Source organism: Pogona vitticeps, chromosome 2 (genome assembly GCF_051106095.1).
Source record: "Pogona vitticeps strain Pit_001003342236 chromosome 2, PviZW2.1, whole genome shotgun sequence".
Lineage (NCBI taxonomy): Eukaryota > Metazoa > Chordata > Lepidosauria > Squamata > Agamidae > Pogona > Pogona vitticeps.
The window spans coordinates 13087468-13105969 of record NC_135784.1 but is presented as its reverse complement, the minus strand read 5'-3'; the positions used below and the strand labels follow the sequence as shown (position 1 = coordinate 13105969).

General features: G+C 45.5%; 1 protein-coding gene and 1 long non-coding RNA gene across 8 annotated transcripts in view; one reads left to right on the top strand and one right to left on the bottom strand.

Annotated features, from left to right (window-relative positions):
- Nucleotides 1-18502, bottom strand: part of LOC110070514 (uncharacterized) — an 83814-nt gene that overhangs the window by 54691 nt on the left and 10621 nt on the right. Inside the window, exons 1-3 of one of the 7 annotated variants that reach the window (XM_078387452.1) lie at nt 12369-12479; nt 10415-10543; nt 581-859 (exon numbers count right to left, since the gene is read on the bottom strand). The exons of 3 other annotated variants lie outside the window; for them this stretch is intronic. In XM_078387452.1, coding sequence (XP_078243578.1) covers nt 581-842 — 262 coding nt within the window. In that variant the 5' untranslated portion in view covers nt 843-859; nt 10415-10543; nt 12369-12479. Of the gene's footprint in view, nt 1-348; nt 501-580; nt 860-10414; nt 10544-12368; nt 12536-18502 lie in introns of those variants that run through there. 3 more of the 7 variants (XM_078387451.1, XM_078387450.1, XM_078387453.1) reach the window with 3 other exon arrangements.
- LOC144587420 (uncharacterized) lies at nt 2613-9482 on the top strand. Its single transcript, XR_013542576.1, has 2 exons — nt 2613-3393; nt 7474-9482. It is a non-coding gene; the product is annotated as an uncharacterized LOC144587420 (long non-coding RNA).

Sequence of the window (18502 nt, the reverse complement as noted above, 5' to 3'; positions counted from 1 at the left end):
GTCTGAACTTTACTGGAGGAGTCCAAAGTGCTGTTTCTTGTTTCCAGAACAAGACTCAGTACCTAAGGTACCTCTTTAAGGTTCAGACTAAAACTAAAACCTGGAGTGGATTCATCACCTCTCATGATATCCAAAAACCAGTTTCCACTGAAATATACACTGTGGAGTCTTGACCCACCCCACAAACTTCAATTAAGATTTGGGGATTCTGTGTAGCAGTTTGTCAGGTACTCAATCTATTGCCTCAGACAGAATTGCTTGCCCAAACTGCCTGTCCCATGTCTTTCCTTCCTTATTCAAAAAAAAAAAAAAAAAAGAATTTGTGCTTCCATGGGTGTCCACACACACCTGACTTCCCTTCCTGTGTTTACGGAGTCTGGAACTGGACGGCCCTGACACACGCCCCACATCTCCCATGAGGCTAATCCGATTAATAATTTGTGGGGTGAGGAGAGAGTCTTGACTGGGCTGGAACCCCTGTTGCCTTCTTTGCAACCATCATCTCTCCTCACTTTCCTCCCCTGCAAGAACAATGCGGGGGTAGAGCAAAATACTGACATTTCTTCCGCCCTCCGCTCACCTCTGCTGTGGTTGTAGCGATCCTGCAGGAGTGCCAGGTTCTCTCTGAACCATTGCTCGTTGGCCTGTTCTATCTGGGTGTTCCTCTCCCAATATTCCGGATCCTCTTCCTCCATCATCTTCTCCATCCAGGGCGCTCGAGGCTGCACTCTCCGGGTGATGCTGTCATAATGGTTGAAGAGCTGGCTGTCCACGTATCCCACTGCGATGTACCTGGGAAGCCCCTGATTGGGTTCAGACATAGCAGTGGAGAAATAGTGCATGGAGTGTGAGGAGGAGCCTGGAAAGGGACGGAGAGAGGGGACAGAATTAGGAGGGCCTGCAGATGAGGGGGTGGGGGAAACCTCAACCCCCCCCCCACTCCTGTAGATATACTTTTCAGACAGCTCCTACACCAGACTCCATCGTCAGCATCCAGACTACAATTCTGTCTGTACACAAACGAGGCCTCTCCGTGGGGTAAGAGATGGATCCTCACAAGCAAGAAATACAAAACACACCTGGACAAGGCATGGGGGGGGAGGGCAAGACGACCCCCAAAAGGGGGGGAGTGCAGAAGTAGGAAAAGTGAAGAAGGATGTCTTCGGAGGAAGGATGGCGTGCAAGGAGGAATAAAAAAGGGGGGTTATGCAAAGGCAGGATATCTGGAATTGGAAATCAGTGGTAGAAAACACAATTACACTATATGCAGTTTCATGGAAATCATGTCATCTCTGTCCCGTCCTGTATTTACACACCTATTGTTCCAGCAGTAGATTTTTTAATATCAAGGTTAGACTGTGATGAGGACCTAGTCAGAGAAGGAGCATTTCAGCAAGTTTTCTCTCCCTGATATATATATATGTATGTATGTATATATGTGTGTGTGTGTGTGTGTGTGTGTGTGTGTGTGTGTGTGTGTGTGTGTGTGTGTGTGTGTGTGTGTGTGTGTGTGTGTGTGTGTGTGTGTGCGCATGCACATGTGTGCGTTGGTCATTGTCTTCCACTCCCCCCCCCGCCTCAGGCTGGACTGCCTTAAGAGTGGAACTGTCGAAGCTGAAATAGATCAAGAGCCCATCCACACTGAACGTCAGCTTTCCTAGCATCTCAGGATCCACACAAGACGGACACAATCACCAACAGTATAGAAGTAGGAGCTAAAAAGAGGCTTTCCAGTTGTGATGGTGGTGCTGGGTTTTTTTACATCCCTGTCAGGTACTGGAGGGCTTTTGCGCCCTGCTTCGCTCAGTGTTGGCTCATGGGGGACCCCAGGGCTGCATTTCTATGTGATAATATGTGCACTTTTGACAACATTTCCTTATGGGTGTTTTTCGGCTGGTCACTTTCCACCACTCCATGTTTCACCGCGGCTCCTGTTCGGTTTTTCTTCATCTGATGGTTATGCATTATAGTTCTATTTTTTTAAAAAGAGAAGATAAGTCAAAGAGGATAAGAATCTGCCCTTGGAGGAAGAGGTCAATTCTAGCATTGCTCTCACATGTACATGGGGGCGGGGGAAGCAGCCACGTGCCACCCTCCCCTCTCCCTTTCTGGGTACAATTTAAAGGACTGACTTTAACTTAAGATTGTCCGAAACAGCCTGGGTCCAGCCTCCTTAGGTGTAAACATTCTCAAGAGAGGCCCTTCTCTCAGTCCTACCACCTTCACAGGTGTGCTTCATGGGGACCCAGGAGAGGACCTTCTCTGTGGCTGCTCCCAGACTCTGGAACTCCCTGCCACTGGAGACCAGGTTGGCCTCAACTTTGCTGTCCTTCCCGCAAGCAGGCAAATGACCTTTTTCTTCATGCAAAATTTCCCTTAAAGGACAACTTTAAGTAGGAGTTTTAGATGGGCTGCTGTGCTTTGTTGCTTTAAATGTGTTTTTGGTACTACTTTAGTTTATCTGTTTTCAGTCTGCCTTTTTAAAAAACTGCTTAGTATTTGCATACTTACTGATTATAGCTTTAAATATGGTCTATTAGTGATGTAAGCTGCTTTGGGTCCTTTTAAAATGGGGTAAAAATTTCAGTAAATAATAATGGTTTTGAATGTTTGTGATAGAAGCAAAAGGTTTGACTTATTCAAATGAGGCAATTGCCTCATAAAAGATTGTTCTTACTTGAAAAAGAAAACCAAGCTGTTTGTGTGTGTATTCAGAAGAGATTATCCAGCCTTGTAAAAACAGGCTCCTCGATCCCCCCTTTCTCCTTGCCTTTTCTTCTCTGTTCAAGGTCTCACGCTTTTCTGAGATAAGCATGGAATGTTGAGACAAAGGCCCAATTTAGGGAAAGTGAATTGTTCTGCGCATGTCTAAAATGTGTTTTCACTAATCCAATGAATTGTTGCTAACTAACTTAATGACCTCAAAGGCCCACCCCTCTCGCCCTGAGGGGACAGCTATAAGACTGTACCAATTCCTTTGTTCTTGAAAGAAATCCTAATCACCCACAATTAAGGTGAAATTGGTTTTTCTTCCCACCAACTGCAGTGGTGTTCTGTTTGTTTTGTTCTCATGTAAATAAAATGAACTTCAATAGAAAAGCCTTCGTGTCTCAGTCTTTTGTTTAAGGTAAATTGTTTGGCATAACAATTTGGGGGCTCGGCCGGGATCCCTAAACGCCCCGATTGGGGCTGGATTTTGATCCAGTTGAGGTCAGGCAGAACAGGCGGTGGTGAAGTGAATCGGAAGGCGCCCCTGCCTTCTTTTAAGGCAGCCGCTTCCTTGCCGACGCTTTGGCTGCTTGGCATCAAGAACTCGGAAAGAGGCACGAACGCGAGAGTTTTTTTTAAGCCGGCCGGCCAACGAATCAACGAGCCAGCAGATCAACGGACCTGGTAAGTCGTAGTGGGAAACTCTGAAAGGGTTGGTTGTTGTTGTGTGAATGAAGAGTGAGTGACCTTGCGGTTCCCAGAGGTGGCCGTTGAAGTAGTCCGGGGCCCTGGGCCAAGGTGTGCGACTGTTGTCTGTACCCTCCTTGTGTCTGCGTCAGAGAGACCCCTTACTCTCTACGCAACCTCCCTATCCTTATGTCTTTGTCTCCCGTGGGATGGGAATACAGACTTCCAAAAAGGGCCCGCGGGGGTCCAGAAGGTCCAGAGGGGACCGAGGTAGGAATTCCGAGGGGGACGCCCCGACTCCAGGCCCTTGTGGGGGTGGTAATGAGTTAGGAATTCCTGGCAACAGTGCGGTGGGCAAGCTGTTGCTGCATTGGGAGTCTGTAAAAAGGTACAGGAGTTTCAGACAGAGAAGGAAATGGTCCGTGTGCTCTGGAGTTTAGACACAATTTGATATTCGTTCTAAAGGGCCAAAATTTGGCCCATCCGCCCCGTGTCCCTTATGTAGATTTTTGGATATGGTACCTAATCAAATTTGGAGAAGAAATAAAACTGGCAGTAAGTAGAGACTTGATAGGTTCTAAGTTACAAGGTGAGGAAATGACAAAATTGGAGTTTGTAAATTGGACTGCTCCACCTCAGTAAAAGAAAAGGAGGGGGATGGCGAAAATAAAGACGGGACGCTGTCCGAGGGACCGGTGACCCGCTCTAAGGCACGGCAGATGAAAGAGCAGGGAGTTAGTGCCCAGTATCCACTCAGAGAAGTCTCAGAGATGCTTTAGGGATTATGATTTACAAGCCCACAGAGCTGCTGCACATTTGTAAGCAGCTGGCCGGAGTCACATAGGAGACTCTGGCAATTGCCGCTCGAACAGAACAGGCGGCCGGGGAATCCCTTCCAGAAGTAACCCCTGGAGATTGGGATTTTCAGGATGAAAATATCAGAGGGCGAAGTGCAGAAATGAAAGAGTTCTTGTTGAAAGGGTTGGAGGCAACAGTCCCTAAGACTGTTAGCATGAAATTGGCTTTTTGGTCAACCCTAAGGAAAAGAATATCAGTTGAATATCTGGAAAGGCTAAAACGCAATATGCGAAGGAACACTGGGCTGGACCCAGAAGATTCAGGAAATGAAAATATTCTGAGATTGGAATTTGTGTCAGGGTGTTACCCGGATATAAAGTCCAAGTTACAGAAAAGAAACTGGAGGAGTTTTTCTCTGCCCTACCCGCTCAGAAGAGAAGGGAAAGAGAAAGGGGGGCAAGGGGCCCTGACTGTGTTCACTTTTAAGGTGGCTCAGGAAATACTTAGGTGAAGCTAGGCAAAGAGAGAGAGAGTATGTTGTAAAGAAGGCAAGGAAAGTTGTTGCAAGATCAGATAAAGAGTTTTGAGGGGAAATGGGAAAGGAAAGGCTAGAAAGGAGGGAAAAATAAGTGTGTATCAACAAGCGATGCAGCTAGAGGAGGAAGGAGATTCAGGAAAGGAGTCCTTAACAAAACTAATAGTGCATGCCAGCTCGGACAGCAGAACTGTTTGCTCTAAGCTGAGCACTACAGTTAGCTGAAAGGAAAAGGGATTAAAAAGAGAAGAAGGAACGTAACTTTCTCAAAGTTCATGAAAAACACAGAGAATGTTATCCAAAAGTGTATATGAAATGGAATCCTCAGGAGGAGTCCTAAGAGAAATAGGAGCGAATGGAAAACAGGGAATGAGAAAAAGCTCTTTTGGCTTGTTAAACTTACTGGGGTATAAAGGGTTAAGAGTAGGCACAGAGTAGGAAAAAAAAAAATCGCCTGGTGTTGAGGGAGGGAGATCCCGGCCAGCGTTAGGACTGTATAAACACATGCAGACTTTAGTGATTAACAGGGTAATTCTTTTCCATCTAAAGGGGCTGTAAAAGCCTATTGGAAAGCTACACTTCTGGATCTGTAAAATTTGTAGTTAGAAAATGGGGAAAATCACACACACACACAAAAGACACTAGGGGAATTGTTGACTATGGAATCCCACAGAAAAACATGCAGGAAAATGACAGATGCAGTATGTGGATTGATTGGCAGAAGTACGTGTTTAAAAAGCCTGAATTGAAAAGGAGGCTTTGGAGGTGTGAAGATGTTGGCAGTGATAGAGAAATGCAAAGAAAGAGAATTTGACAGGAGAAAGAAATAGGTTAGTAGATAAGAGATAGCAAGCAGAATTGCTGGGAATGTTCAGATCCCCCTCCTTGCTTCTCCAGATGCACAAAGTGGGAGTTGGAGAGACAAGGGGGGTTGATTTCACACCAGGAATGGTTTGCCTGTTTTACATAGGCACTTTCTGTGGGAATTCCTTAGAAGTCACTTTTGCATTCAGGGGTCATTACCAGTTTTAAGAGATTAAAATGTGTAGTATTTTTATTGAGAGTGAATTATCTAGAAGCCACAGAGGATCTAATCATTGGCATGGATGCCTTGCAAACTATGGGTTATGGTTTAATTCCTATAACAAACAACTACATCGAGCCTAAATCCGGAAATCGTTAGGAGAATATATTTCAGTTTTAAGGTGAAGAATTTGAGAACAGGAGTAAATGCAACATAGGAACAAAGGAAGCGATTGTCCTGCATTCTTCACACCAGCATAGGACTATCCTTGGCGGTGGATGATGGTCAGTAGGCTGCTACAGATCGAGGCTATTCTCCTTGAAAAACTCGATCTAATACTGAGGGTTTATCAGAAACTGTCAGGAAGGAACTGTGTAATGAACATGATTGTATTGCCCTGACTGGTCTACAGATAAAGTTTAGGGAAGACCTACAGGAAGAGACAATAGAGGGAACATGGAACCTGTACACTGACGGTTCCTCTAGAGTAGTGAATGGGAAAAGAATAACGGGATATGCAGTGGTAGACAGGATAAGGGGTTCGAAGTTGAATCTGGACCCCTTCCCCCGTCCATGTCAGCTTAGACAGCAGAATTATATGCCCTAAAAGAGCTTTAGACATAAGCACAGGAAAATCTGTAAATATCTGGACAGACTCTAAGTATGCATGTGGAGTAGTCCACGTTTTTGGAAAAATTTGGAGTGAAAGAGGACATCCCAGGGAAAGAATCTGGCCCACCATCAGTTGGTACTGGACACTCTAGAAGCGTTGAGCCTCCAGTCCGAGGTAGCTATTATCCACATTCCAGGGCACCAGAAGGGAAACTCCCCGGAGGTAGTAGGAAACCGGCTGGCTGACGAAGTGGCAAGAAAGGTGGCAGGAAAAGAATTGAATCCCGCCCTCTTAGCAGCCCTTATTCCTACCAGTAAAGAGATCACTGCCCCTTTGGTGTATTCACAAAGGAGCTTGAATTGACAGAGGAGCAGGGAGCTACAATGGTGAATGGCACGCTAAAGTTGAGAGATGGAAGACAATGGCTGCCCGAGGGGGTGGTCAGGGAAGTCCTCAAGGCATTGTATGAGGGAGGACACTGGGGAGTTAAGGCTCTGGTCTCAGCCTTTCTGCAAAAATATACAGGGAAGAAAAGTGTGGTCACACGCCAACACCATTTTAGCCCACTGCATTCCTTGCCAGAGAGTAAATAAGAATAACCCGAGAAAAACAGAAATGGGAGGACGACTTCTGGCCATCCACCCCTTTGAACATTTGCAATGTGATTTTATTGATATGCCAAAGTCAGGACTTTGGAATCAGTGTTTGATAATAACTGATCAGCTCACTGGCTGGGTAGAGGCATACCCTACGGCTCGGGCAACGGCAGGGACAGTTTGTAAAATCTTATTGGAACAAATTATTTGTAGATATGGGTTAATCCAATCAATGGTTAGCAACAGGGGTAAAAACTGAAAGGATGAACCAGACTTTGAAAGAGCAAATTAATAGTTGATGCAACAAGCGCAGTTGCCCTGACCGAAGGGTTTGCCCCTAGCAGCTGCATAGCATTACAGGACTCTCGCCCTTTGAAGCCTGTGCAGAATGGAAATTTGGGATGTTAATGCACAGAGATACACAGAGAGTGAGCCTTAATTTAGATTTGTTCAAGGATGCCTTTATAAGAAAGTATTTGCTGGCCCTATTCTCTATTTTCTCCGATAACAGGGAGCGAGGCATTTCAGTGCAACGGACGTTATTGGAGGTAGCAGTGCATTCCTTCCACCCCGGGGATTGGGCTTATATCAAGGCATGGGAGAGTGAACCGCTCGCCCCAAGATGGCTTGGTCCGTTCCAGATACTGTTGACAACAGAGACTGTCATCCAAACTGAGGAAGCTGGTTGGACTCACTATACCAGAGCCAAGCGCGCAGTCGACCCTGAGGGACGGTGAAAAGTTGTGCCTGTGTCCAAGGACGGACTAAAAGACTATTTTTAAACGACATATGTAATGTCCATTAGTCGGTTAGCGCATAAATATTGTCCTTTCTTTAGTGTGTATATAGAAGTAAGAAAAGTTAATAATCTGGTCCAAATTTGGCAGGTACATTTGAGAATAGACAGGAGTCTTAGGGGACTCTATTTCTTAAAAAGATATTCAATTGGTGATCAAGTAGTGTTGGAGGACGAGGGGACCACTGATTGGGAGGAGGAAAGGAAAATCTTTAACGGAGTTTTTACAGATTTGTGGGGTTCTCGGTGGTAATGAGGATTGTCGGATTTCATTGTCCTGCCCAGGTTACCACTATTTGGGTAATTGCTGTCAGAGTAATGTCTATAACTCCCTATATAACAGGTAGAATTTGTCCCTGGTTTTCCTGTTCAATTAGTCGAACACCAAAAGGGGAGGTGGAAGAGTGGAAGGTACAAATACAAACCACTTCCTATTGGGACACTGAATACAAAGGGTTGGCCTGTGGTAACCAACTGATGGTACGCAAAGAGGTACGAGGTAAGGGCCGTGGAACTTTGTATACTAGCACTGAGTTGGCTTCAAGTCTAGAGTTCTGGCATAACCGAGATTGCAAGCAGTGCCCCCTCATTAAAATCAGAGATAGCAACATCTGCCCTGGATCAGAGTCAGACTCCGACTAGGTCATTTCCCCAGGAAAGTGATCTTTCTACTCTCATACTTTCACCTCCCGGCAGTTTACTCGGAGTATCAGGTGAAACTTAAAGACCCCCTGATAGGATTGGATCCTTTTGAGCCTTACTGTTATTTGTATTGCCATTTTTGCCCTCACCATTGGAGTGCCAGAATAACTGAATTTGACGAAAACCCGGCTTTGAGGTGGTATGTGCTTAAGGTGAGATATCCTGAAGGGTTGTGGACTGAAGCTTGTAGGCTGTAAAAACGCCAATTGCAAGCTGTCCGTGGAGAATTCAATCTGATAGCTCGGCGCAGGCAGAGACCAATTCCCAAGGGATGGCTCCGTTACGCATCTTCGGTGCACCACGAAACGTGTTAGAAGTGCAAGAACGCAAGCCCCTGGTCAGTGCCCAGTCTAGATTCAGAGGACGAGGAATGGAATTCCCACTACAAGCAGAGGTAAAGCCCACCCCTCTAATGTCTTGGAGAAATATCAGGCAATTGTTTATTGGCAGACCACGGGTTGATGGCAAAATAAGGATAGTGTTAGGGCTCTTCTTGAGCCTTGTGCTACAAGCTACAGGATCCACCTGCCCCTGTGTAATAACGACAAGGCAGGGAAGCAGGGAACAGCAGACCTTAACCTATAAGTCCATCTTCAATTGTGTTGATAATATTGCCTCCTGTGCATTTGGCAAGGTAGAGTACAAAATTTGTCAGGACTCCCTTGAAACTCAAACTTGTTATGACCCTAGAGAAAACCCCGAGAGAATTTGGATTGAATTCCGTGTTACAGTAATTGGTAATGGAGGCTGGACTAGAATTAAATGTGGTGGAATAGGCTGGGTTCAGCACAACATGGTATGGAGAATAGCAGCAAGTGCAGGTTAGAAACTCACCTGTTTGTTTCTGTATGAAACTGTGTGAAGTTAGCCACCTGATCTACCACGCCCTGCAAGCCTCAGGAAGGTGCCTGTAAAGTTCGATTGTACCTGGGGCTCCTATGAAAATTGTCCAAGTGAAAGACACCTTTGGTCGGTCTGGGGGAGGGGGGAAGTTTTCATAATTGTGAATAAGTCAAAAGAAATTATAAAAAGAAAAACGGGGGAATTGATAGAAGCAAAAGGTTTGACTTATTCAAATGAGGCAATTGCCTCATAAAAGATTGTTCTTACTTGAAAAAGAAAACCAAGCTGTTTGTGTGTGTATTCAGAAGAGATTATCCAGCCTTGTAAAAACAGGCTCCTCGATCCCCCCTTTCTCCTTGCCTTTTCTTCTCTGTTCAAGGTCTCACGCTTTTCTGAGATAAGCATGGAATGTTGAGACAAAGGCCCAATTTAGGGAAAGTGAATTGTTCTGCGCATGTCTAAAATGTGTTTTCACTAATCCAATGAATTGTTGCTAACTAACTTAATGACCTCAAAGGCCCACCCCTCTCGCCCTGAGGGGACAGCTATAAGACTGTACCAATTCCTTTGTTCTTGAAAGAAATCCTAATCACCCACAATTAAGGTGAAATTGGTTTTTCTTCCCACCAACTGCAGTGGTGTTCTGTTTGTTTTGTTCTCATGTAAATAAAATGAACTTCAATAGAAAAGCCTTCGTGTCTCAGTCTTTTGTTTAAGGTAAATTGTTTGGCATAACATTTGTTTATCTTTTTAAAATACAGTAGAAGCCCTGCATCCAACTTCCACCATGGATGCTGAAAAATGTGGACTATAGCAAACCCTATACAGTATCAGTGATGGCGGACCTAGCCTGTTTCCCCTAAAATAAGACCTAACCTGAAAATAAGCCCTAGTATGATTTTTCAGGATACTTGTAATATAAGCACTACCCCCAAAATAAGCCCCAGATAAGTTGAACCCTGCTCTCCACCATTGTGCAGCAACCAGAAGAAGATGATATGACTGTAGACCTATTGACTTCTGTTCCTCTGAAGATGCCGGCCACAGAGACAGGTGAAATGTTAGGAAGAAAAAACCTTAAGAACATGGCCAAAGAGCCTGAAATACCCACAACAACCATTGGATCCCAGCCGTGAAACCCTTTGAGGATTTACTGGTCTCTTTTCCAAGGGCAAACATCAGGGTGGTGCTATGGGTTGGAATTAGACCTAAGGAAAACATTCAATCCTCCTGGAGAAATCTAGAGGAGAAAAAAAACAAAGGATGTTTTTGTGGCCTTGCCAGTGTAGAAGCCCCTTGGAGCAGCCATTTTGAAGGAGGAGGGGGCCATTTTGTGTCCCTTTCTTTTGCCTGACAGGCAACCGCCTGCCTGCCCAAAATGGCTTCCATTCTCGTCAGCCAAGAGGGACTGCCTTTTCCCTCACCGTTTTTATCTCCTCAGAGCAGAAGGAGCTCTCTTTTGGAGGAGGCTGGCCAACGCAGAGCCAAAAGTGAAAGCCACGCCAACTTGACTGAGAAGGATGACATGCGTCATGGACACGGCGTCTTGTTTCCCCCTCCCAGAGGCCAGGCTCTGACCGAAGAAGCTGGATCGAGGGAGGCAGTGTGTGTCTCCATCATATTTCCTGCACCAGGCTCACTCCCCTCACATTCTCTTCTCGATCCCGCCACCTTCACAGCTGCATCTGGTGGAAACATGTGGGAGAGGGCCTTCCCTGTGGTGGTTCCTTTAGACTCTGGAACTCCCTGCCACTGGAGGCCAGCCTGGCCCCGTCTTTGCCATCATTCCGCAGGCCGATCAAGACCTTTCCTCTTCAGGCAGGCTTTCCTTGAGTGAATGGCTGCCTGAGTGGGGTTTTAAATGGACTGTTGTACCTTATGCCCTGGAATGTGTCTTGGTGTTACTTTTTTAAGTATGTTTTTTGGTTTGATCTTTTTAGTATTTGTAAAATTACTGTTTCTAGCTTTAAATGCTGGTTTCTGAGTATGTCAGCAGCCTTGGGTACTTTTTAAGGGTAAATATACACTTATATTTTTGCTCAGTTGAATGCTTGATTTCTGCTTCAGGGAAACCTTGTGCAGCATTTCCAGGAGGAATCAAGCCATGGATTCAGCCTCCTGGCCCAAATTCTGATTCTCTGGCAAGAACCAACTTGATTTTTACAACATTCCACTTTAACAAGAGCCTTATGAAGCAGGCTCAGTTGAGACAAGTGAAATGTGAGTTGCACTTAGGTGGCCAAAGCCTCTCACTGCCCCTTAATAAATGCTATGATTGAGGGGGGATTTGAATCCAGATCTTTTTCATCTATGCTTTATCCTCCAGCGGTTGCGAGAGCCACAAATTCAGCACTTAATTTTTCTCTTTCCCAGCTGGGCTTTCTTCCCCCAATGTTCTGTGCCCCATGATTGCGATTTCTTCTTTTGCCATGGAAATAAATCTCAATATTAGCTTGAAAAGTCCTTCCATTGGGCCCACGATGGAGACTGGACCATTTCCCGCCCCCCACCTTCTGGACACTTTTTTAAAAGCTCATTAAAAGAAATCGTAAATATTAAAAATCTGTGTATGCAGAAAAGGAGAAAGGAGGTGGGAAAATGTCAGCGAAAAAGGGAGGAAGTCCTTCATATTCCTCTGGGCCTGTCCAGAGTGCCTGTTTTGGGTGTCAAGTGGATCGGGCTACCAAGGGACAACTGAGGTGGAGTGGGAGCAAGGAGTGATGTGCCCCCCCATCTAAACAGCAAACAACTGCTTGAAGCACAACCACCTGCCAATTAAGCATTTACTCCCATCACTGTGGAGAGTCAAAGGGAGTGGGGAAAAAATTATGTTGCTCCTCTCCCTCTGTGGGCGCCCTTCTGTCCCGTCCCCCCCCCACCTTTCCCTTCCCTGGCCCTTCCCAAAATGTTCGTGGATTTATAGTGGTCTCACTGTTTTTCTTTTCCCTGATCTCTCGCTGCTCCCTGCTGGAGAAAAAAAAACCCATGTCGCCCTCCCCCAAAGTCATTCGATCACGGGGAGGAAAAAAGACCCCCCCCCCCAAAAAAAGGATCAAGAAACTCACCAAGCGCCGGGGATACTTTAGTACCGGAGGGGAGGGCCCGGCTTGGCTCCCCAAGAAGCAGGAGGGCGACCCCCACCAGCCAAAAGCGAAGCGCCATCGCCTCACTCCGAAGCCGCTCCGCTTTTGCGCCCGCAGCTTCTTGGCAAAAGGTATGAACCAGAAGTCACAGGTATACCTGCACTTCCTGATGGAGAAACAGAGAGTGCGGATTGGCTGCGGGGGAAAAATATTCCACCAATAGGCAAGAGGATCCGCGAATTTGTCATCGGCTGCCAGGTAGAGGACGCACCCCAGGCCAGACAGCGCTCGAAAGCCAAAGGGAGTTGGAGCGGAGTTTTTTTTTTCCTTTTTTCCCGGGAATCCCCTTTGAAGTGACGCACCTGCCATGGAGGGGGAGGGGCAGGAGACTAAAGGGGGATGATTAGGTTATCCGGAGGCTCGGTCCTGCTAGCAAAAGAGCGGTCTTGTTGTGCGGGCAGCCCTTTTGTCCAGCGCGGGGCCTACACAGGTCGAGCCCTGTCAAATTTTCCTGGGCTTGTAATCATGGCCAAGGGGGGATTCGAACTCAGGCCTCCTGAATCCTAGTTCATCAGGCTGCCCACCGTACCAGGCTGGGTGGCCACCCAGATTTAATTTAGGTTTGATTTCTTTAGTCAAAGATACAAATAAGAATCACACTCACAACTTACAAAATCTCTGGGGAGGGAAATCCTAATGGGCTAAATTTAAGTTAATGTTGCCCCCCAAATTACACATTTTAAATTTTCTTTCTTCTGTCAAGGAAGGAGGTCAGAGGAGTATCCAGTCAGGGGATTTCCTCTAGGAATAGTTGACATTCCCATCCCACAATCTCCCATATTTCCTGTGATTCTAAAACTGACCCTAAACGTGGTTAAGTCTTCCCTTCACAAATTATTTCTGGAACAATCCGTGAATTGCCACTTCTTTTAGGGAGGATGGGTGTCTTCTCTCTCTCCTCCAACCAGGTTGGGGGGCCAAATCACTTGGGGTCCACATGTTCATTAAAAGGCATTTTATTGGGGTACAGAAAAGACTTTAAAATATTTTTTTCAGAATACAGTGTAATTACAACCTAATATATTAATATTGTAATATTAATAATACAGACATGGGGCAGCTGTAAACTGGCCTCTGCCAGATAAAATCTGAGAACATTTGGGGACCCAGTTCTAGAGTGAAACTTTGGCCTCAGGGAAGGTAAAAAGAGAAGCGACAGGCCCCAAGCGTCAGGTTGTGAAATCTGAAGAAATCCAGAGGCAGTTTTCTGGATCTGGAGAAGTCTGGACGTCTGCTTCGTTGCTGAAGGTCTTCCTAACCCTGCTTAAAGATATCCGTATTTCTGGCCTCAGAAAGATCAGCGGGCCTTTCATGCCTTCCTGGCTCCTTGGGAAAGGCTGCAGTTTCTGCCTGTCTTGGTGCTCAGCTTGTGTTTCAGACTCTCGATGTGCCTGGTGGTGGGATCTGGGCCAAAAACATTTCTGACAAACATTTCCGACCTTTGCCCAGGCGTTTCCTCACCGAGAGAGCTTCAGGCTCAGGTTTTTCAGAATTGCGGCCTTGCTAATACGCACCAGGATTTCCAGATGCACCAAAGTGGCTCACAACATTAAAATTCACACAATTTAAAAACACATATGATTTAAAATACAATTAAAAGAGTAAAACATGAAAACATAAAGAAATAAACATTCTGCTAAAATGTGGTTCAGGGACTCAGTTTTAATTGTTAAAAGCCTGTCTGAACAGATGGATCTTTATCTTTTTTCAGAAGGATAACAGGGAAGAGGCCATCCTCATCTCCCGAGGGAGGGCGTTCCATAGCCTGGGAGCTGCCACCGAGAAGGCCCTCTCCCGTGTCATCATCAGCTGTGCTTGTCCTGGCAATGGGACCTCTGCTGATTTTAATCATGGAGAAAGATGTTAAACCACATGAGGGACAAGACAGGACCTTGAGGGATGGCACAGGCCATTGGCCGAGGTGTTCAATAACAGTCCCTAAGCAAATAAATAAAAATAAATTAAAATAAAAGAAAATTAAATTAAAATAAAAGAAGCTGGTTATATTACAAAGCTTGAAGGATGCTCAGTAACATCTTTTTTTAAAAAAACTGATAAACCAGTTTTAAAATGTAACTGCCTTAAAAGTGGCAGAGAACATCGCAGGTTGACTTCCTAACTTGATGAGAAAATCCTTCCTTTTTTCCAGGGGCGAATATTTGGGGAGTGCCCTGTGTTGTGATTAGCACTGAGTGAGGCTCATCCTGAGTGAGTTTCTCAGGTTCATCCCTGAGAAATCTGGTAGAGAAATATTGAGTTATCTTTGAAGGATGTGACCTCAGCCTCTCAGTGCTGCTGTTTCAAAGCAGGAGGGTGCCATTTTGTGTCCTTCTCTCTCACCTGACAGGACCTGCCTGCCCAAAATGGCTTCCATTCTAAGCACCCAAGAATGAACTCCCTTCCCCTCTCGCATGGTTTCTCTCCCCCAAGCCAACTGTGCTCTGCATTATGTAAGGCCAACCAACCAAGCTGAAACTGAAAGCCACAGGCAGCTTTGCGGAGAAAGATGCTGGGTGTCAGTCGTGTGGCCTCTGATCTCCCCACAGAGCCCAGGCTCTCACTGAGAAACCTGCCTCAAGGGAGGGGGTGGGCATCTCTGCCATACAGTATTTCCTGCGCCAGAAGTGGCTCTGGTTGGGTGCACTCCCCTCATATCCCATGGCCGCCTTTCTAGCCTTTGGGGGGAAACCACAATTTTCTTTTTTACACTTTCAAATGCAACAATACACCTTTTGATTGCCAGTTGAGCCCTTGCTTTCTGCTTCAGGCCGACTTGGGCAACAGGGGCTTCCTGAGGATGGAGCAATGCCTGGCCAGAGCCAATTGAGTTTGACTACATCCCAGTCTCACAACCGCCCTGTGAGGCAGGCTCAGTTGAGGCACGAGGTGGGAAAAGCCTCCCCACTCCGCCATGAAACTGAGGGGGATTTGAACCCAGATCTGTTGCATCTTAACACTGTATTCTGGATGTTGCTAAATGCACCCAAATTCTCTTTTCCATCTTGGGTTTCTTTCCCAAGAGGGATTTTGCCCATTCTCAGGATTTCAATTTTTACCACAGAAATACGTATCTGTATCAATCTGCAAACTTCTTCTGTAAGACCCAGAGTGGAGGCTGGACAGTATTGTTTCTTATAAACTTTTTTTTTCAAAAAAAATTGTACATATCAAAATCTGTGTACAGTACTAATTTCTTTTGCATCAGGAGGTTTGTGAGAAATCAGGCAAGGAGGAGGGACTGAGCAAGTCACAAAGGGGCTTTCAGAAACAAATTCCACACTCGGAAAAATCAAACACAAACTATTATACTCTTTGCATAGTATTTATTTGGGGGGGGTGATTTGAAAGCTTTGTACCCCTTGTTTCCAACTCAAAAACATAGGATGAAATTCTTCAGATATCTTCACTCAATCCTATACCTATGCCCAGATTCTACAGGCTGGCCGGGTTCCTGAACCAGGAACAAGCTTCACACCCCACAAGGAACGGGTGTTTCCTCTGGCTCCAGTCTTGTGTCCCAGGGAAACCTCAGTCTGCAGAAATGAGAAGAAGGGGGCCTCCCCATTCCTGCCTTTAGGGGGCCTGAGGATAGGGCTGGCCCTTCTCCCTGCCTTCCCACAGAGGCTGCTCTGAGAGCCAGGACACCTCGGCCATTGCCATGTGTGGCCTCATGGACATTTCCCCCCCTTCCTGGTGAAAAAAAACCAAAATGACAAAAATACTTATTTTCATATACTTTTTTAATTAGGGGAAAAACAATATGTGCTTGTTCTTTACTTTTAATAATGAAGAAGAGTTTGCTAAATTTGGTTGTCAAACATGTTGCTGAATTTCAAGGTAGTCACAGAAATTCCAGTTGCACAGGTAAGCAAATAGGATGTGGGCAAGAGAAAGAAAGAGCTTTTTCTTTAGGCTAAATCCCTTCTAGCCATGAATTTCCCAGGGGGTCGCTAATACTACTAACTCTAGTTTTCTACGATTCTCCCTTTCCCCAGGATAAACGACCTTGGGTGGCTTCCAGGAAATCATACATAGCTGGCTGGACGGCTCTTCTCCAGCGCTCTTTTCTTCTGCAGGCTTTCCTCACTGACCAGTGTTCACATCCACAAACAGGAACTGAAAATACCAGCCTCCGGAGGATTTTGGCCTTCATCTCCAGTAACATGTCTTCACACTTGCGGCTCTTTTCTATTTCGTTCACAGATGCCCTTCTGAGTCTCTGGCTTCTTTTGATTTCTGGGTTGTAGTGTGCAATATTTATTTATCGTTTATTATTTTATTTATAAGCCACCTTTCTCCCTAAGATGGTTCACAGCAGTAAAAATTCTGTAGAAAACATTGGTCAAGATTTAAGAACCATTTTGAAGACATTTTTAAAAACCTTTAAAATATGTAATGATAACTGTTCTGAGATATATAAAATATCTGAATAGTAATGATTGAAAGAAGTTAAATAAAATCTGGTCAAAACAATTTTTAAAACACATTTAAAAAGACAGAAGGGTAATATCCTCCTTAAAACCTTTTCCTCAGCAGCAGTTCACATATTACTAGCCCATCTGAACAGTACAGTATTAGCATCTCAGTGGGGATGGGAACCTACGTTCCACCTCATCAACGAGAAAATCTTTTTAATTTTGTGTTCTCCCATTCCATATTAAACAGCAGAAAGTATTAAAGTCCCTTTAAATGAAGGCAAGTAGACCCTTTTCCCTTTCTTTTTCTTCTCAAAGTTTCTGTGTCCAAATTCAGAAAGAATTTTTTTAATGTTCCATCAAGTGATTTCTAACTTATCATAACCTTTTTTTGAGTTGTTCATGTAGAAGTAGTTTCCTCTTCCAATCCTCTGGGGGGCGCCCTGGGACTGTGCAGCTTGCCCGAGGCCACACAGGCTGCCTCTCCTTGCAGGAGGCACAGTGGAGAATCGAACCCCCAGCCTCCGAAGTTGGATAGCTAACTTGGTGAGCTATCCAGCCAGGCAGCAGAAGGCACTGAAGTCCATTTAAAGGACCCTTTTCCCTTTCTTCTCGGTTGGTTTCCTCCCTGCCGAGCAGGCCTCTCCCACATCAGAAGGTGTATAAAATGTTTCCAGCCAGGGAAAGAGGTGCTCGTGAGAGTGAGGAAGTGTCTTGGGAAAAACTGCTTCTGAACTCGACTGAAATAAGGTTCCAGTGATGGAGGACTCAGTTAACGCTGCTTCACAAGGGTCCTCCCCGTTGCTTGCACCCTGCAGAGAGAGAAAGAGAAAGTGAGAATATCAGAACTGAAAAGGGGTCCCCAGAGAATATCCTATATAACAGATGTAGTAAGAGGGGTCTTCTAAAACCTCCACCTCAGGTCCTTTTCTGGTCTCTGCTCTACATAAACATCGCCAGGAAAGGAAGACCCCAAAATTTCCAGGTGTCAAACTTTGCATCTATGGGTCTTCCGTGTAACCCCATCCCTCCCTGCACTTGCCCAAGGCACCACAGTCTGGCTGTTCCTGAAAGGAGGCTCAGTGGGGGATTTGAACTCCCTACCTCTTTTTCTGCAGATAGATACCTAAACCACCCGGCAATTAAAATCCACATGGCACTAGAAGCCTATTTTCCCAAAATACATTTACTGTATGTGTAGATGAAAACTTAAGCAAGAGAAGAATGACCAGACTCGATGGTGCTCAGCTGCCTTCCAGTCCAGGAGAATGGAGCTTTGGAGAGCTAGATTTCATTTTGGTTCATCCTCAGAGATTGATTTAAGCCCCAGAAATGGCTTCTGAAATATGAAGAGAAGGTAAGGATGATGTGTTCAGGGTTGAAATTACACTCTGGATGCCCCATCCGGTGCTTGATCTTTAGGGACAGAGATCTTCATGAGCATCACTGACAAAACAACAGACGCTGCCCAAGAATTGCGTTCCAGGCATACTCACTGCGAAAGAAGACAATCCCAGCAGCCATCAGGAGGAGAGCAACCAGGATGATTCCCACAATGGCTCCCACATGACCTAAAACAAAAAGAGGCAAAGACGTGGCTGTTCAGGGAAAGTGGCACCAGGAGGTCCTGAGGGCTTCAGA